General features: G+C 44.6%; 3 protein-coding genes across 15 annotated transcripts in view; 1 reads left to right on the top strand and 2 right to left on the bottom strand.

The window, feature by feature from the left end:
- The first annotated feature begins 72 nt into the window (after window positions 1-72).
- On the top strand, window positions 73-718 carry PFN3 (profilin 3). Its single transcript, XM_015857160.3, has one exon. The coding sequence runs from the start codon at window positions 220-222 to the stop codon at window positions 658-660; it is 441 nt and encodes a 146-aa protein (XP_015712646.2). The 5' UTR covers window positions 73-219; the 3' UTR covers window positions 661-718.
- A 3326-nt stretch (window positions 719-4044) lies between these two features.
- On the bottom strand, window positions 4045-7104 carry C3H1orf115 (chromosome 3 C1orf115 homolog). The gene is made up of 2 exons (XM_015857210.3): window positions 6697-7104; window positions 4045-5422 (listed from the first exon to the last, which is right to left on the bottom strand). Exons 1-2 carry the CDS (start codon window positions 7072-7074, stop codon window positions 5303-5305), a joined length of 498 nt encoding a protein of 165 aa, XP_015712696.1. The 5' UTR covers window positions 7075-7104; the 3' UTR covers window positions 4045-5302.
- Window positions 7105-8314: 1210 nt separating this feature from the next.
- Window positions 8315-19332, bottom strand: part of MARK1 (microtubule affinity regulating kinase 1) — a 49548-nt gene continuing 38530 nt past the window's right edge. For 3 of the 13 annotated variants that reach the window (XM_015857204.3, XM_085541169.1, XM_015857209.2), the window contains 6 exons: window positions 19095-19288; window positions 17425-17525; window positions 15681-15842; window positions 14648-14902; window positions 12395-12439; window positions 8315-10433 (listed from right to left, as the gene is read on the bottom strand). In XM_015857204.3, coding sequence (XP_015712690.1) covers window positions 10079-10433; window positions 12395-12439; window positions 14648-14902; window positions 15681-15842; window positions 17425-17525; window positions 19095-19288 — 1112 coding nt within the window. In that variant the 3' untranslated portion in view covers window positions 8315-10078. The remainder of the gene's footprint in view (window positions 10434-12394; window positions 12440-14647; window positions 14903-15680; window positions 15843-17424; window positions 17526-19094; window positions 19289-19332) is intronic. The other 10 variants (XM_085541168.1, XM_015857207.3, XM_085541174.1 and 7 more) reach the window with 5 other exon arrangements.

Raw genomic sequence — 19332 nt, 5'->3', positions numbered from 1 at the left:
ATACTGCTTGTGGCTGCTGACATTGTGGAACTTTCTGTCAGCTTCCAGGGTCTCTGCTGAGGGCAAAGTGGGAGCCTGCTACATTGGTTCCTCTGGCTTCCCTGCTTAGGATCACAAACCAGCATTTTTAGGATCAGCTTGCCAAGACCAAGGCAAGACCAGAAAAGCAAGGAGGGGCAGTGCTTCATATTTCTGAGAGATTTATGCAGCCTTGCCACAATGAACTGCTGTAAGTATTACACTGACTACATCCTGGACAACGAGATCGTTGATGATGTGGCCATTGTGGGCCACTCCGACAACAAGAGTGTGTGGGCAGCCAAGCCAGGAGGGCTGCTGTCAGCTGTCTCACCTCATGAAGTAAACTTGATCACAGGCCAGGACAGGGAAACGTTCCTGATGATTGGAATCACAATTGCGGGGAAGAAGTGCAGTGTGATTCGTGACAGCCTGCTGGTGGAAGGAGACAACGTGATGGACATCATACGCAAAGGTAGTGACAGCAGATCCATCTGTGTAGGCTGGACCCCCAAAGCCCTGATCTTCCTCATGGGCAACAGAGGAGTCCATGGAGGAGTCCTCAATATGAAGATCCGTGATATGATTGCCAACCTGACAGTGTGGCAAATGGCACTAGAGCAACAGGAATCTTCCACCTGAATATGGTGACACCGTCATAGCTTTAGCAGAGAAAGGAAATAAACCTGGTGTTCTAGCATATGCCTTTGCCTGCTTCTTTCAGGTAGGGGAATGCTGGATGAGCAGCAGTACGGGGGGTGCCCATGCTGCCTGAGCAGCGTCAGTGCAGGAGTGCCACTCCTCCATCCCCATCACCTTCAAATCATTACATATAATATAACAAATCTAATAAAGCCCTTTCTGCAGGGCTTTGCAGTCATCCCACTTTGATTTCAGACGGATATGGTCAAAACATATTTTACATCACACCCCCGCACCAATTGCATCCTCCTTCTAGAGTCATCACCACAACAAATAAAGTCAAAAGGTTCCTTCCAGAGAGGAGAGGAGAGGAGAGGAGAGGAGAGGAGAGGAGAGGAGAGGAGAGGAGAGGAGAGGAGAGGAGAGGAGAGGAGAGGAGAGGAGAGGAGAGGAGAGGAGAGGAGAGGAGAGGAGAGGAGAGGAGAGGAGAGGAGAGGAGAGGAGAGGAGAGGAGAGGAGAGGAGAGGAGAGGAGAGGAGAGGAGAGGAGAGGAGAGGAGAGGAGAGGAGAGGAGAGGAGAGGAGAAGAGAAGAGAAGAGAAGAGAAGAGAAGAGAAGAGAAGAGAAGAGAAGAGAAGAGAAGAGAAGAGAAGAGAAGAGAAGAGAAGAGGATAAAAGTACTGCTGCTTTCTCTTATAACCTTCAAGGAAACCAGAGTTCAATGAGTGGGGCACTAGAAAGGAGCTGAGTGAAATTAGCATAGGGAAAAATCTCAAGTGAATAATTGACAACAATAGAATTAAAGCAATGAAGCAATGTGGGCTACTTACACACGAATGCTGCAGTACAATACATTCTTGGGTGTAGAAGGGAAACAAGTAAATACACACCAGCAACAAAACCACCCACGCCAACAACAACAGCAAAAAAGAGAACACTGTTCCATGTCTTTACATTTGGAACAATTGCAAACAGGACACGGAGATTCAAAACACCGGGCTCAACATCCTGTAGTTACGTCTTGGCAAAGTAACTGAGGGGAGGGCAGGAAACTCAGCGGGAGGAGGTGAAACAGAACAAGAAGCGAGGCTAACAAGGGTGGAAATGTGACTTTTTCCCAGGAGATGGCACTAAAGGACAATTGCCTTTCAAGCAGCATCGCTCAGCTCAGAGGAAACATCACCGAGGGCCGAACTTGTTGGCGCAGTTTGCCCTGAGATCTCTGCAGGTCCCTCCCTGTTTCATTCTGTGGTTTCAGCAAGGGATGGCGAGGGATGAAAGCAGCTTCCTTCTCCACCTCCGTGCAGGAGGTAAACATAAAGTGGGAGAGATGCCAGGCGGTCTCTAGTCCAACCTCCTGCTCACAGCAGTGCCAGCGCTGCATTTGGACTGGGTTGCTCTGCTCTAGACCCCTGGGATGGAGACCCAAGTCTTCTAGGGCAGCTTGTTCTTGCATTGAACTATCGTATTAGTGAACTTCTCTTGTATCTGTCTGGAAACTCCCCCATTTCAACAGATGACCACGGTCTATGCTGTCTGCTGGTACCTCAGATGCCAGGCTGCCTTTTGTTGGCACCTTCTTCTTCAGCACTGAAGAATGTCATTAGGTCCCTCTTGTCCTGCCCTCCTCCAGCTAAACAAAGCCCAGGGCCCCGAGCCTCTCCTCATTGGTGCCGCAGGATCCAGGAAGGAGCACCACCCTTGCTGAGCTCAGCCTGGACTTCACCCCAAAACCACCCTGGCAGCCTGATACCTCCTCCTGCAATGACAAGGGTGAGAGAATTTACTTCCATTATCTTAATTATTCTACATGCTCTTTAGGGTCTCTACTGCTCCTTGAAGAAGAATGATTTCCAAAGCTCTCTGAATGCAGTTTTTAGGACCTGTTTCATCTCAGAAGAGGACAAGGGATGCAAAGAAAGGAGAAGTCTGACCAGATCTGCCCCCATGCCCATCACAAGAGGGATGAACCTCGGCCTGTGGCTGGCAAAGTCCCTTGAGCACTGCGTGATGTGGTGTGGTGTGGTGTGGCTTCCCCCGGTCTCAGCACTTCACAGGCAGCGGTGCCAGAGCGCTTCCTCACAGGACAAAGGACAATAGCTGTGAGGCCACTGCCATTTCCTCGGGGCTGGGAGGCTGAAGCAGCAATTAAATGCTCTGGCAACAAAAACAGCAGGAATGGGCTTCATTTTGCTCCATGACTCACTGCTAGGACCAGCCAGGGATTCTGTTCATACAGCGACTTGCTGGGCTGTTGGGGGACTGGAGTTGTCTCCTTCTTACCCCTCCTCACATACCCAGCTTCCCGGACTTATTCACACTGCCATGTGTGATAAATCATGGTGAAAGATGGGTGGAAGTGTGAAGGCAACCAGACACACTCAGCACAGCTCTGAAAAGCAACACCTGCTCGGCGCCATGGCAGGCAGAGGTGCAAAGCAACTGCTTGCCTGCATTCAGGCCTTGAAATCAAACCTTCCCCAGCAGCAACATCCACCACAACCCTCATGTTTCCAAGAGAAGGGCTGGCATCCATCTGAGAGGCAAAAAGGAGCTTGGAGAATAGGGCTGAAGAGAAGACACTGGTAACAGAACAGCCTGTGCCCACAGCTGTGTTGGACATAACTGCAGCCCATGACTGGATGCTGCTGCTGGAGCTGGGCTGGGGAAGGCAGCAGCAAGGCCTCAGCCCACAGCTTGGCCTCACAAATGCACTGTGCCATCTGAGGAGTGGATTACTGGCTAAGGAGCACTGATTAGCTTACTGTAATTGGTAACCTCAGAGAGAGAGAGTTCATTTGGAGGAAAAATATTGTCCTCCATCAATCACTGTCTGTTTTATAGCAACAGCACCCATTACTTGCTTACTTTTTCTTTCTCTCTTTCTTTGTTACTGGTGTATTTTAGAGACAGTTTGTTCAGCGGTTGCTCACCAACATGCAGCAACCAACTTTTCTCTCACTAAGAAAGGCTGTTTACAAATCATTCTAAGTCCACGCAGATGGCAATAAGGTTATTATTCCTTTAACGTTGCACCATACAACCAGAGGGCACAGGTCAGCAGACAAAAGTCAGCGGCAAGTGCTGTGCCAAGCAGTTTGCAAACTAAAGTTCATGTTTACCTTTGTGGAAAGTACTTGCACTGAATGGGCTGGAACGTGTGGTGCAATGAGGGAGCAACCGTTCTGATCTGAAGACACGTGGAGGTGCAATGCACAGAGAAAAGGGTTGGGACTGGATGATCTTTTAGGTCTTTTCCAACCACGGTGACTCTATGATTCTATGAGAACAGAGACGTGTCCTGGATTGATGGTGGGAACCAGAGCGTTGTGGTTGGGCCATGGCTGAGAAGCTCCTCGCTGACATACACAGATAGTCCCAGCATATGGATCACATACTTTTATTTACTGTTCGGACAGAAAAGAGCATGAAATAAAACCCATCTTTGTTCCATTCGCTACATTCAGAAGAAATACAGTGGTGTGTTATTAGATGTGTGCTGCCCCTCCGTTCAGAAGAGGCAAAGAGCACAAATGGACAGCGTTTGTTTCCAGAACACGCCAGTTCCTTGATAACAAAAACACTATCAAAACTGGGAAGATCTACAGTACAGAGAAAGTGCTGGCGGGGAAATCATTTACTGTTACCATGAAAGACTGAGGGGAAAAAAAGCCAAATCAATTCACAGAGTTTTGAAGGCCCATAAGAGCAGCTGTTCCTGTGCCATCAACAGGAGATTGATGGCCCTCGAGGTGTGACACGGAAGCGGCTCCATCCGCACTACTGAGCTGAGCCATCCAGCACTGACACTGCTGGGCTGCAGCTTCAACACGCAGGAATGGAGGTGGAACCAGCAAGTTAGAGTTGTAGCTCCAGCTTCTGCAGTCAGATATGCCAGATAAAAACTGTGTCTAAAAAACAGCAGGTGTGTTTTACAGCAGTAGAGGAAAGCTTTAGCATTTTAATTGCAGCGAACATTTAATGCCCCCAGATCAGAAGACAAGCACCTCATTTCCTTCCTGGGTTTTTAACTAGCACTATGACCAAAGGGCGCGTGATTTGCAGTGTTTGAGATGAACAACAGTGATGCAGCACAGCCCACCGTATCTCCCCGGTCAATTCATACGCACAAGTTTAAGATCATTCCTAACTTTAACCATCTCAGAAAGAAAAAAAGGACGTAGGACACCAAAGGCTGCCTTGTCCCATCTCTCGTTACTCATTTCCTCCAACAACTTTGACTATTTCCTTCCCATCTGACTCCAGTCACCTCCACCTCCCATCCACCACCTTCACCCTCTACTTCTCTTCACCTCTCTCCCTCATCTACCTGCTTTCCCATCTGTCCATGGCTCCCTTCCAGACGTAGCTTTAGAAAACCAACGCGTGCCTGACTCCAAACTTCAGCTCTGTTAATCCACCATCACTTCCTCGTCCTTGCGTTCCTCTGACCCAGTCTGATTTGAAAGGTTGGAAGGCGCCAGAGTATTTTGCAGAAGAGAATACAGTGCTTGGGTGCTGCATGGGGTTGGGGCTGTCCGTGTCCAAGAGGTTTCTCAGACGCAGTCTTGGATGATGATTTAATGATAAGAGAGCCGAGATCGCTGCAGTCTTCTGGGAAAGGCTCACGCTCACCCTGTGCTCTAGCGGACGAGCGATGCCATCTGTGCTGCCACCCCGAAGGGAGCGGTGTAGGCTGCTGCCAGTCCTTGCAAGCCGACCACCAAGTAGCGGCATCCTTTCTGCAGGGCTTTGCCGACGTTCTGCAGGGAGAGGTGAGGGGATGGGGGGAAAAAGAAGGACGGGTAATGGCAAAGAGCTTCCCAGGAGGCTGTTCTGACAGCTACCTTAACACACAGCATTCACAGCCCACAGAATGGGCTTCTCCCACAGCTGATGAGGGCTTCAGCACGGAGCTGTTTTACAGTCTATTTTTACATAAAAATACACACCCACGGAGCACAGTCGCACCGAGCGGACGCAGCCTCTGCAGGAAGTGAGGCTTTATTTGGATTTTTATTCAGGAATAAAAACTAGCTCAGTTCACATCCAGTATGTGTGTCCCCCAAAAACACGCCCTAAGTATGTTAGTAACTGAAAAGCACACACGTTTTGTGTCAAAACATGATCTTATTTAGTCAAAGCAGAACGCTTTGATCCACTTTGATCCCTACATGCCCCACAAACCTGCCCCACTCACCAGTGCCTTCACGGGCTGTACCCTATGGCAGTGTTATGGAGTCCATGCAGTGCCAATGGGGAGGGAGGCACATGGGGTCCCAGGGGCTGCTATCAGCATTTGCACAGCAGCAGCAGCAGCAATGGGCAAGAACAATCCCCTGCAATGCAACCACGCTCACAAACTGCTCCATGTGCAGCACGGCGAGCTCTCCTGCTTTGAGGCCGCTGCTTGAGGTGCATCGCCTGCGACTTGGGAAGCAATGCTGGAAACTCCCAGTACCAAACCCATCACGGGACACTGAAATAAGTGGTCCCTATTCATCTCTCCTTTATGGAACAGAAATACCCGTGGGGCAGCTCGTGACTGTGCTTTCAATCTCAAAGTCTTATGCGTTTCAATAGGGAGTGCCTTTGCCCAGCTAACTGGCGTTGTCTGGGTGCTGGACTTGAAGAAAACCACCATGTTTGTTAGGAATGCAGCGGGACGCCCATTCTCATAGTGATATCTGTACTCTCAGGTAGAATCCAGACAGGATCCTCCTGCTGGCACAGCGACTATTCCTTGCTATGAGTGCCCAGACGCGTGTAAGCAAACAGAAGAGCAGTAACCTGGTTCCCTTGGCAGCACTGACCGGCTGCTGCCCTGCCCCAGGCCCGGCCATGGCCGGCTGTGTTTTCTTCCCGTCATTTACTGCCCAACAGCACTCCGGGCTAATGAGCTGGAAGCTCTAACGAACGGTGTCGAACTAATGACGCCGAAAGTAACGCAGAGCGAAGGCACGTCGGGCGCCCGTCCCGCGGCTGGGCTCGGCGCCGCTCCGGGGCTGTGAACGGCCCCCGCCCCCCGGCTCCTCACCTTGCCGTACTTCTTCAGCCTCTTGCCGTAGGGCCGCTTGCCGGCGGGGGGCGGCGGCCGCAGGGGCTGGTAGGAGTCGGGCAGGATGGCGAAGCGCACCTTCCTGCCGCCCGCTCCCTCCTCGCTCTCCTGCTCCGGCCGCGGGGCTCCGGCCGCCGGCTCCTCGTCCTCCCCGTGCAGGATGCACACCTGGTCGTCGCCGGGTCCCCGCCGCGAGAAGCGGCTCCGCGCTTTGGCCCCCAGCCGCGGCCCCACCGTCATGGTGCCGTCCCGGTGCCGTCCCGAGCCGCCGCTCGCCGCTCCCTCGGCCGTCGCCGCCTCACAGGTGTGGCCGGAGGCGGCCGCTGTCCCGCACCGGGCCGGCCCTCTGCCGGGCATTTCCTCAGCCACCAGCGGAGCCTTCAGCTCCTGGTCGGGCTGTCCGTGCTCCCTGTGGGGCAGAACAGTTCCCTTACCCGCCCGGCCCTCCCCCGACACAGCTCCACGCCGACCCGTTTACAGGGTTCGGCTCCGAGGGCAGCGCTGTGTGCCGTGCCCAGCCCAATGCACTGAGCCGTCCGAGGGGCTGCCACATCCCCCTCCTCTCCTACAACTGCAGCACATGAGGTAGCACTGAACCGTCTCCCAGACTCCGCAAACTAAAGCCATGCCAAGGATTCAATACGCAGCGTCCTACTGACTCCCATGCTTAAACAGGTGCTGCTCTGAAAGCCCATTTTGTGGCCATTGCCATCTTATCCCTGCCAGTAAAAGGCTTGTCTCTCTGCAAACTTAAGGCCGTGTTGGGGTGCAGCACGGCTCCGGCTCTGGCACATCAGATTGTGCCCACACGGCAGCATTTTTCATGGCTTTGCTGCAGGGAGCACAGCTTGGCTCACAGCTCAGCCGTTCTGTTCCAACAGGGAACAAAAAAGGTCACATTCAACGGGATTTGGGAACCAGCACCATTTCACCCTGCTGGCAGTTACAGGCAATAGCATCATTTGCAAACCAACTGCTCCCCCTTTGGAAACATTAAATGGGCGTTTTGGGGTGCTGTGTTTCTTTGGGAGGGCTGAACTAAGAGTTATAACCTCGGTCCTATTGAAACATCATCTGTGAAGGCTGGAGCACCAACACAGCTCCTGTTACATGAAACAGTAACAATCTGGGGCAAAGCCAGCCCTGTGAAAGCACAGCGTGTAAAGCAGGAAGCCATCCTAAGCACTTAATCTACCGACCCAGAGCATGACCTACATTTTTTACACCGAACCTTTCAAGAAGGCGAAGGGTTTTGTTTCATTACAGAGTTCAGATGCAACGCTGGATTCGTTCCACGGCTGCATCCTAGCGGTGTATTTCTGAGGATAAACGAACCTTCATGGTTCATTTACGGACACACTGAGCAGACACACAATCCATCCCTTACCCAGATTTGTCGTTAACTCCCGGACAGCTCGTGGCCACCCATTCATTCCCAAGAAGCGCTGTGCCAGGAGCCCGTAGGAAACAGCAGATAGGACGCAAAGGCTTCACTCTACAACACCCAGACACAACGCACACCCGCCATCAGAGACCTCTAGACTGCGCTGCTACCTGCAGTAATTACTGCGCTTGCATAAAGGGCCAACGACAAGTGTTTTAGTATGGAACTGTTCAAGTAAGTTTTTAATAGAGTGCACCAGTGAATCAAGATGACTTGCATCAGATTTTGTTTCAATGAACATCAGATTTAAAAAGAAAAAAGAAAAATAAAGGGGCTACAGTTCTTTCTTTCCAGACACCACCCTTTTGCTAAGGCAACAATACACGTCCATTTCAGAACATAACTGTTACAGAGGAAAGCTACATCACAGTACAGTATGTCAAGTCCATCTCCGGCAAGAAGCCATTCCCAAATGGCACATTTACTACACTTACAGCCTTCTAAACGTAGGGTTACAGAGTTTACCACAGCTTTTTTTTTTTAATTATTTTTTATTTTATTTTTTAAAGTGACAATTTCTTAATGAACTTCTCTATTCTTCACAATAAGTGTGCGGATGGGGCCCATATGTTGATATTACAGTAATTACAACATTAAATAACATTGCACAACCAACCTCTATGGTTAATTCCGTACAAAATAACAAGTATTAAAATGTACCAGTACTAGTGGTTTTACATACTTTATAATCATTAATTATGAAGGGGGTTGTTTGTTTGTTTTCCTCTCTTCCGTAGGCAAATGCCTAATTACAAAGCTGCACATTACAGGCATAATGATGTGGAATAAATACAAGAAACCTGGTAAAAACCTTAAACACAAACAGGTTACGTGGGAACAAACTGTACAACCACAAAAAGCATAACTCAACAATTCATCGTTATAAACAACGTATGTTCAGCTGTAAAATATGACGTGGAATTTGCATGTACTCTTTGGGGACACGTATTCCAAAAGCCAAGCTAATTCCTGAGGTGGTATTAATTAACTTATACAATTGGTCAACACTTCGGATCATCTTGTGCTATTAAACAGTCCCGATCTATTTCCATAGAATGGAATTGACAGCATTCAGAAGGCAGCCAATGAGTGATACTTCACACCGTGATACTCAAAGGAAAGAACTACTGTTCTCCATTTTGGTGCTACATTTCTTAATAGGCCACGGGAGCAAGCGCTATATCATCAGCAGACAAAACCCCACTTACGCCTGGTTTCTGTTCCCCCACAGCTCTGTGCAAGCTCCAGGCAAAACAAAGGTTTTCAACTATAAGTGCCGACACTGTAAACATGTTCGCATCTTTCAACTCAGCGCTGTCCAATAACAAGAGCCAAAGACCAGCAGGAACAGTCTTGTGTGGAACTAAAGCCAATTCATCCGTCGACTTTGGGTTCAAATCACGAGCAACCTTTAAATAAAAATGGTCATGCTACAGTTGTGAAAACTACGTTTGTGCATTGGACTCAGGACACAAGTCTTCTGTTTCTCTATTTTTCTTTAAAAAACGCATGATAGAGGTAAGACTTATAAAAACCACCAAAAATGTAAATGATAGGGAAGAACTCCTCCAACTCAAAGCATCAAACATACATTTCTGTGCAGAAATCTAGACAACTATACAAGATCTGAATTTAAGCAGTCATCTTTTTATTATACAACCCTATGAACATAAAATGAACAGAACGCTCTATATACTTACCTGTACATGTGAACATAACTTCTTTAGCTACAGTTATTTAATATAGGTCATACTGGATTTAACTTTACAATTCTGAATAACTATGTATAACCTTATTGCAATAAGGGCAATTTCTACATGGGAGTTTCACAGGCCAATCACATTAGGCGTAACCAGTACATTCAAAGTGTAGATCGTGTATGAATCTTCCCTGATCCCAAAAGAATTTAGTTTCTCTTTACAGCTTCAGCTCGTTTGCTATCTTGGATGCAATGTTCTTAAACGCAATAGAAGTTCCAGATATTCTCTTGAAACGAACTCCATTGAGTGACAACCGTGGCAGTTTGCAGACCTCCATCTCCCACTGAACAAGGCTATCTTGTCGTGCATCACCATGAACGCAGAAGAGCAAAAACCTCTCTTTTTGTTCATAATCACAGTTATTGGCGTCTAGCACTTTCCGAATCTCTCTCATCATATCGTTTGGGTCCATAGAACTAGTGGTCTTCATACTCCACGTGAACCGCAAGGAGCGAGGCTTCGAATCTTTGCTATCCTCCTTCTCTCTGTCTTTCGGCTCCCCAGAAACACTCCTGGAAGAAGCGACATACAGAACAGTCAGAAGCAAAAGCAGTACAACCAAGAGAGAGAAGAGAAACACAGGTTCTGAACAAGGGTTTCTAAACTGCGGCTGACACGCAATTAGTCATGTCCAAGTTAACCTGAAGCATTAAACGGTCACTGGTTGAACAGCTGTGCATTCACGTGCACTATGGCACTGCACTGGGAGCTGCTACCAGAGCTGGTGCAGCTGCCAGTGGTGGCACACGAGCAAACACAGTTTGGAAACCCCTGTTCTAAAACCTTCTGATGACAACACATGTAATGGTAACTGCAGACACATGTTACTCCATACTGCTCCAAAGGAGGTGGGAGCTATGTAAAAGCATGACTGAAGTTCTGCTGGTTTCATGATCTGCAGCATGCCATACACCAACAAAACTGAAGTTGAGGGACACAATCCTGAAGCATAAACCATACTGTAGAAGCAGCAGAGGAAGTAACCCCATCCTGCAATTCACAAGTCTTCAGTTAATTTCCCCTCTACCTTTTCCAACCCTCACTTCCCTCCTCCCCCCGTTAGCCTATTTTTGACCTCTCTCTGTGCAGAGACCTTATAATGACATGCTCTATTTCAACTGATGAAGCAGAATTTTGTGCTTCGTCACAAGCGCATCTTGTTTGTACATTTCCAGAGTACTTGGCCAACGCTGTGAAACAGCACTCGTGACATTAGAGATGTTTCACAGCCGACAATTTCTGTTCATGTCCCAGGTCTGTAAGATGCCTGATGCCTCCTCCATCCACCACCGGTTGAAAGTGAGGGGAGGAAGGTGCTGTTCTCAATTTAATAGTCTATAATTTATTGCCATTCAGAGAGAAGCCAAAGCAAACACTTCAATTTAACATTCATTGTGATCTCCCAAGAACCACAGCAATACTACAGGATAGAGCATGACAGGGATAACATCTGAAACAACTTTTAGCCCGAAACAGACAATGTAGGATGACAAAAAGTAGAGGAAGCTAGAGAATGAAAGCAAGAGCTGAAAGCAACTTCACACTTCGTTTCATTTGAACGTTTAATGTCTTTTCTTTCATTGTGTCATGAATTCTAGCTATGACAAACTTCAATGAAGGTAAAACGTGCTGTGTGCTAAACAGTGTATCCAGCTCAGAAATTTACTATTTATTTTATTATTATTATTAGGTTTGTTGTTTTTTTGTTTAGATAAGGGTCTACTGTCTCTTTTTGGAAACTAAAACTTTCTGTACTTGACCAGCTTAGAATGCAAACTGCAAAGCCTGTCCTTCAGACAGCAGAAAAAAGTTACGCACTATGCTAAGCATGCTGAAAATGCAGAATTAAATGCTGAGAGATGGCAAAAGAGCAGATATGCTGGAAAAGGAGCAAATGAAGGAATGCTTTGCTACTAGAACATCACCTACAGATTTGTGCATGGCAGCTGCCATATGAGTTCAGTGTTTAGCAGTCACCACCCTTTTTGTCTGAATGTCACTTACTTTTCTTGCTCAGTGCAAAGTGGCATTCATTTAAGCAGGCACAGTAGGGTGTTTACTTCTGGCAAACAGTAGCTTTGGTAATTAACATGGTTAATTTAGTGTATAGATCTATACACACAGACACACACAAAGCACGCTACATTTTCTACTGAAACCAAAAGTAAACACTGTGAAATACTGAGAAGCCAAAGCATGATTTTAGATGTCTAAATGACTGGTTTACTCCTATTGGGACATAATTATTCAAAGGAATAGAGGTTTATATAAGTATTTTGCAAAAGAAAAAAAAAATAAGCAAGAATGATTGGCAAAGGACCTCACCATAACCTCCTCCCCCCCCCCCACCCCCCAAATCCACAACATTACTTAAGCACTATTCTATTTTACACCCTGATTTAAAGTCTTTAAGAAATCACTTAAACCGTGATGCAGAAGACCTAGGAGCGAAGTATTAATAGTGGCTCCTCACCTTGAGGTGTCAGTTCTGCCACTGGCTTCGCCTTCACTTGGATCCCTCAAAACAAAGTTAAGGTTGAGATTCAATGATAAAGGTGAAAAATAAAAGTTAAGAATAACCTGCATCTAGTACAATGTTAAATAGCTACTGAAGTATAAAAAAATTCAGTGTAATAATGTCAATCTAGTACTGTTTAAAAGTATTTCTTCACATCTGTGATGTTTATTTCCCTTTATGATACCTTCCCTTCTTTCAGCTCTGAGGTGTAATTTTTACTCTTTTTTTTTTAAACCTCATGGTAAAATGAACACGTTGTTCTCAGCCTACTGCAGACAGAGCAGATGCCACACGTAACTCCAGCAAGCACGGAACAGCAGCGGTCAGTTGAGGTGGGAGCACCCCTATGGGCCAGGCCTTGCGGTGCTGACAGCACTTCAGTGCGCGCCCACCCTTAGTGGACTCACGGCAATAAGGACAAGATATACCTAAGAATCTGCACGGTCACATGTTTGGGGCCCAGCTCAGAAAGGCTCCTTCAACATCTGCTCAACTTTAAGCACGTCAGCTGTTACACTGACTTCAGTAAGGTCACTGGTGAGCTGGAAGTTAACTGTTTCTTTTCCCCACCTTGTTGAATTAGAATTGAACTTCATTAAGGAGATATTTTGTAGTCTGAAGCAGCTGGCAAATACATTCACAGGCCATATGAGCCACCTTGTTTATTACAGTGCTGCAGTGCAAACATTTAAAGGACACAATCTTAATTAACTAATTGTAATACCTTCAAAACAAACACTTTAGGAACCACTATCAGAGGTTTGTTATAAATCACCGATAGAAAATACTTTGATATCCTACACATAAAACATTCTCGTTATACATTTATTTAATATACTTACCGAAATGGACATTTACATTTGCCAAGAGATAAAAAAAAAAAAGATAAAATCTTTTGTGATACCTTCTGATCAAAGTATGCTTTAAACCAATATTTCCTCAACAGCACAGAAGTTGAAGGCATGCAACTTACATGATGCCAACTGAAAGAACTGGAGAAAAACAAACCCATCTATGTAATCCCAGCCATCGTAAGTCTCAAACAGCCCAAAATATAAAAACAAAGGTCTTCACTACAAGCAAATGTATTTTTCATCTTCATTTTTCACAGTATAAACAATAGTAAATTATATTAAAAGTGCTATGGAAGAAGGTTTGTTTCAAAAGACAACACTGTTTATAATATGTTAATTCTAACCATGTGTTTTATGACAATATTATTGTAGCTTAACATAACAAAAATAAAGCTTCCATCTCTCTCTTTAAAATGAGGAAATTCAAGGTACTATTCCTCATAAGAAAACCCTGAGCTACAACAAAACCAGCCTGCGCTCAAGAAATTGATCAGTTACTTATCAGAAAATACCCTTCTTTCCATTTGGAATTCTACACTAACACAGTTGAGTAACTTTACTGTAACTCTCACAAAGAGAGAAGCCTCTCTCCCCCAACTCCTCAAGTGCTGGAGACAGCAATAATGGGGGATTTTTCAGCTTCAGGTTTCTGAAACAAGAAAACGATTAGTTTCCAAAGTGTAATTCTACCATGATACTGACAGTAGCGCAATAAGAACACATCCCTAAACAGGCTAAGTAGGTAAATGCCTGTTAAACAGAGGAAAACTGGAAAGTCTCCTTTTGAGAAAGCTATTGTGACCGCTGTGTAAACAGCCACATGAGACTGGAGTAATTGAGCATCTTCCCCAGCTCCATTCCTCACAGCCATATTGATGTTAGCATCACCACAGGGGCGAATGCAGTTCCAGGAAACTCCACTGCACGTGTCCTTTCTCTTCTTTCAGAATCCTGAACTTAATTTCGAAGGCTTTTTATTACACCATAACAGCATGACATGAGAGGCTGCACAACACTGAAATCATTAATAACGACTCATTTAAGCCATAGTTTAAGCTCATTTGATTTTAACTTAGAAGTAGCACCTTTATCTTTCTGCTATAAAGCACAAACAAGAAAACTGAGAAGCATTCTCTTGCTCTTTCACAATGAAGGAACAGGAGAATAGCTGGTCAAACAGGAACATTACTGCATACGCAAGTAAAACAAGGCAGTTTCTGAAAGGAACACACAAAACAGCATTCTAACTCAATTTACATACATTGCAGGCTGTTGAACTGGAAATTCTCAATGACTTTGCAATTACGGCCCTACTTATAGACTGGGCACTTTTCTTAGAAATTGAGGTACTAACCTGCGAACAAACTTGGAAGTTATCTTGCTTATTATACCAGTTGATGTCCCTCTTCTAGCATGTGCAAAAGCACCGGTTTCGTGTGATGGTGAGGCAGGTGGTCCATTGTAAGTGGCATTACGCCGCTCCCTTAGCTGCTCACCATGGAAAGTGCTTCGACTTGAACTCCCCCGAGGAAAGCGGGTTCGGTCTGGAGTGGTAGTGCTAATACTATGAGCAGACGGGGAAGCAGCAGGCACTCTTTGAGTTGCACTGCTGGGAAAACAGAAGCATAAATAAAGAGCAAGAGTGTGCTAAAAACCCTCCTACATGACAACCATTTCTCAACGATAGGAAAAATCTCCACTCAAGTTTTCTTTTCTTTTTAAAAACAAACTTGAATCTGCTATTGATTTGAGTTTCAATGATTTACACTCGCAAACAAATTAGGAGATTTGCAGTGTAGAATCAACTATCTCAGGCATTAAGAGCAGTTTAAAATAAAAACATATGTAGATAATAGGTCAAAGGAGAGAGATAAAAGTCTTAGTGAGATTCGAAAGTGTTTCCCAGCCTGAAAAAAACCCATTAACCAGAACCTTCAACATCGAAGTACTCCAAGAGCTTAAATATTTCTCAAATAGCCAGATGTCACAAATGTATAAAGTTACTTGGGCAATTAATAGTGGGAACCTTATGGTGCTTTCAGACAGGAATAAGCTCAGTAATCTCCAAAACACTCCAGTATTTCAGTTGAACTCATGGTGGCCTGTGTTGTATGGCCCTGTCTAAATTAGTTACATTTAGACCTAGCAGTTTTCCAGAAGCTTCCAGAAGGAGGCAGTCAAGGAACTTCTTTAACTTTATGCAAAGGCATCACGAACAAAATCAGTTTTTAAGTCACCTCTAAGCACCCAAATTACTTGTGTGAGCTACTGTTTCGGAACAGAACATAACGTGACAGTTTAAAATGGAGCACAAACATATCAAAGTACATAACGAACTGAAGAACATCATTTCTAAAGCATTAAAGAAATAACAAGCAATCTATTACCTTGGTCGGTAACCTTCAGTGCCATCTTTGATGGTTGGCAGTGTGACTTTTATAGGGTGACCAGAAGCAGACATAGACTTCTGATGTCGAGGCCGTGTTGACACAGCAGAAGCTACTGCAGAGCCTGCAGAAGATGTGCTACTTGCAGACATTTCTGTGAGGCTTTTGTCACAGCAGCAAGGCAGGAGGGACACAGAAATGAAAAGGAAAAAGAACAGTTAAGTGTGAAACCCTGCAATATGGAATACAGTAAGTTGTGTTTTCTTTTAGGATGTAGTAAGTGCTGTTTAAATAGGAGACAGAGTGATGAGGCTGCCTACAAAACTATCTGGTCTCATGCCTGTAGTTCTATGACTTTAACTTCTATTGTGGCAACACCTCAGAGATCTGCCTATGCACATGAGGAACTGCTTGCACCTTATTGCGCAGCTACTTATCAAGCAACACAAGACTGTACTTGTTTCTGAAAATCATCTCTGATACCATAAAGAATGTCAATGTGCCATAAAACACTTCGGACAATGACAGCACTGAAATTTGGAAGATCTTCTGGTGATCAGCACCTGGAGCTGCCATGCCGGATGTTTCCCAATAGATAAAATCCCTACAGACCAAACTCATGGTAACCAAAACCCCACAGCCCACCTTTAAGTAAGTACTGAAAGTGAAATAAAACATAGGAAGCTAAAAAAGTATACTCAGGAGATGTGGGCAGGATTTAAACACCTTCTTATGACCAAAGTAAGAATGCAACATAGCCCTGTGGCTGCAGAGTCCCTCAGGCATAGGAAGGCTCCTCCCAAGCCTCATAGAGCAGCACATCATCAGCTTTCTATGGAGAACAAAAGACTCTGCTTCAAGCAAAATATCTGCCTTCTGCATCAGCTCTCCCTCAAGCCAATGCGAGACTGACACAGTTCCTTCCACCTGTACTTTTTATTTCTGCTTCAAGTGAGTAGCAAGGAAGGCACGGTAGTAGAAGCAATGCTTAGGCTAAACTACAGCTTTGCCTCCACAAGTATAAGCAAAATTACATTAATGAAGTATGAGCAACAGCAGTCCCAAAGTGAAATAGTATCTGCAGCTAAGTAAAGATTCCAGAATCTGACTAATGGCATGAGATGTTCAGCTACACCAAACACAAACTGAACTGCAATGTTCTACTTCATTTTTCATGAAGAACTGAGCACACTTTGCACTCATAAAGAAGAGGAATCAAGAGCTGGCCCTTCTTCAGTACTACAGAAATCATTTACAATGAAATACACCATGAAAAACTTCAGAATAGTCATTTCTCATTAAAATGCCATTGAAATTACATCTATTGAAACGAAAATTAACACTTGTGAGATTAGGACATATATGAATACAGATTTTAGCTCTATATCTAAACAGGGTGTGTGTATATATATATATATATCTGCATACAGATATAAATTGGTTACAAACACCACCAGAATATTACTTGGGCCAAACAGGGATATCAAAAAGCACTAACACGTCTAAATTCTTCAATATTTGAGCAATTATGAAGGGAATTGAAAGGTTATCCAGAAGAAGAGGCAAAGGCAGATCTACAACTTAGTATTTCATCACAAACATTGACGCTGCATTGGACGAGAAGATAAAAACACACAGTAAAACTTTACTTTTCATACCATGCTTCATAATTACACTGATTATAGCGTAACACACCCCTATGCCTCCAGTCTGTGTACCCAAATTAACGCACAGAAAAGCATACCTGTTGTCCTTCCCGTTCTGTATTGCAGAATAGCGATCTGAAGAACGTTCACAAACATAAGTGTTCCTTCTTGTCATTCCACTTCCAGAAAATACATTATTCTAGGAGAAAAATTAAAGTATTTCCTTTAATTTCAGCCTTATCTTCTACTGTGTTTTATGTTGTACAGAAAGCAAGCCTGGGATATCAAAACAGAATTTCCACCACTCCCAGTGCCTTGAATGTACCAAGTTAGTATGCTAACCCAAATCAGATACATTGCTGGCTACTTTTATCCCCTCCCAATACTTCATTCTCCATCTCCTGACTGTACCATTCAAATTCACTAAGAGAAAGCATAGAGAAACTTAATTTTGCTGATATTTGCTTTACTAAATTTTACAACTCAATTTCTATATAATGCATTGCTGAATTATTTGACTCTGGGATCAAGAGCTGAAACAGAGAACTGGAAGCTCCCCAAGAACACATACATCTGGCTGGCTTAAAGGCTTCCCTGCACAGATTAAGTTGCTAACTAGGGCTCTGACTTTCAAGCTTGCTGCCTCCCTTGTCAAAAGGGTTTTGAAGAGAAAAATGAAAATACTGTCCATCTTTGTCAGTCAGACCTGAGATTAGGATGCAGAACAAAGAAGAATTTGACCATGAGAATTTATAGTAACATGTGGCAGAAGTGTCTTGTAGCAATGAACAGTGATGGGACCTTATCTCTTTCTGTTACTAATTTTAGTTCCAACACATTTAATTAAATACCTACAAACATTCTCATCCTCTCCTCCTGCCAATAACAGAACTGTATAATAAAAACTTGCTCCATTTCAAACACACTAAACTCAGCTCTGCAAGATCTACTGTCTATTTAAGCTTTCCTCATCTACAGCTCTTCAGCTTTAGTATCTAACTGCAGAAACTCCTGAATAAACTGTTTATAAACAATTTTGCAAGGAAGATTAAAAACTACAATAAATATTTTTGAAATTAAACTCTTACAAGTTTGACTAATATGACTGAAGATGGTAAATATGCTACAGTGTAAGAAGGACATAAGGTTTGGATTTTGGATGGTGCTGTGTGGAGCCAATGGTTGGACTCGAGTGATCTTTATGGGTGCCTTCCAACTTGGGATGTTCTATGATATCAACAAGTACGCACAAGGGAACAAACGGGTTATTCCCCTTCACCTCATCCCATTTCTCAAGCCAAAAATAGAGCAGCTTCAGAAAGAGAAACAGGCAGAGAAATAGATAGAGAGACAGTTCATGAGGGATATTACAAAATAACATTCAGATGAATTCTCTGATTCAGGAAGACCTTTGACTTTCTTGTTGATAACACAAGCATCAGAAACCAGGGAAAGCATTAAAAACCAAGGACAGAGCACTCTGTATTAGCTCTGATCCTACATTCTTTCCTTAAGTGTTCATTATTTGCCTTGACACATCTTTGGTTTGCCCAAGTGCAGATATTCGCACGCTTACTACTACATCAGTGTTAGAAAACGTAGTTAGGGAGGGAAGGGAAAGGTTTATTTTAAACAACATTCATTGTAGTCTATTTCTGTTTGCCAGAAGAGTATGTCAGAAAAAGGATCAGTAGCTTGTTTAGTAACCATTCTGCCTATAATAATGTTTAGAGAAAAATTAACAAACCAAAAGCACACACACACTCACACTGGGAACTGTAGTAGATTTCTTTCTTTCTGGACCCACAAGTGGACTTGCAGCCATCTCTCCTTTGGACCCCACTGTTGTGCTGCTAAGTTTGCGTGACACATCTTTGTCCCAGTCTTCTTTCTGTTCACTTTCCACACTGTTTGCCTGAGCCCTTTTTGTGTATGACACAGTAGGCGGAATTGATGGACCAACTGTCAAAGAAAAACATTATTAGCAATACCTAAAAATAATCTCT

The sequence above is a fragment of the Coturnix japonica genome, chromosome 3 (genome assembly GCF_054131305.1).
Source record: "Coturnix japonica strain WE chromosome 3, WE-NBRP24, whole genome shotgun sequence".
Taxonomy (NCBI): Eukaryota; Metazoa; Chordata; class Aves; order Galliformes; family Phasianidae; genus Coturnix; species Coturnix japonica.
This window is presented reverse-complemented; position numbering and strand designations above follow the sequence as displayed.

Bases quoted from the DNA above. Each gene is read 5' to 3' on its own strand.
- PFN3 (XM_015857160.3), top strand. From the start codon at position 220: ATGAACTGCTGTAAGTATTACACTGACTACATCCTGGACAACGAGATC.
- C3H1orf115 (XM_015857210.3), bottom strand. From the start codon at position 7,074: ATGCCCGGCAGAGGGCCGGCCCGGTGCGGGACAGCGGCCGCCTCCGGC. The intron at 5,423-6,696 runs GTGAGGAGCCGG...CTCTCCCTGCAG, and splicing joins GGCTGAAGAAGTACGGCAAG to AACGTCGGCAAAGCCCTGCA.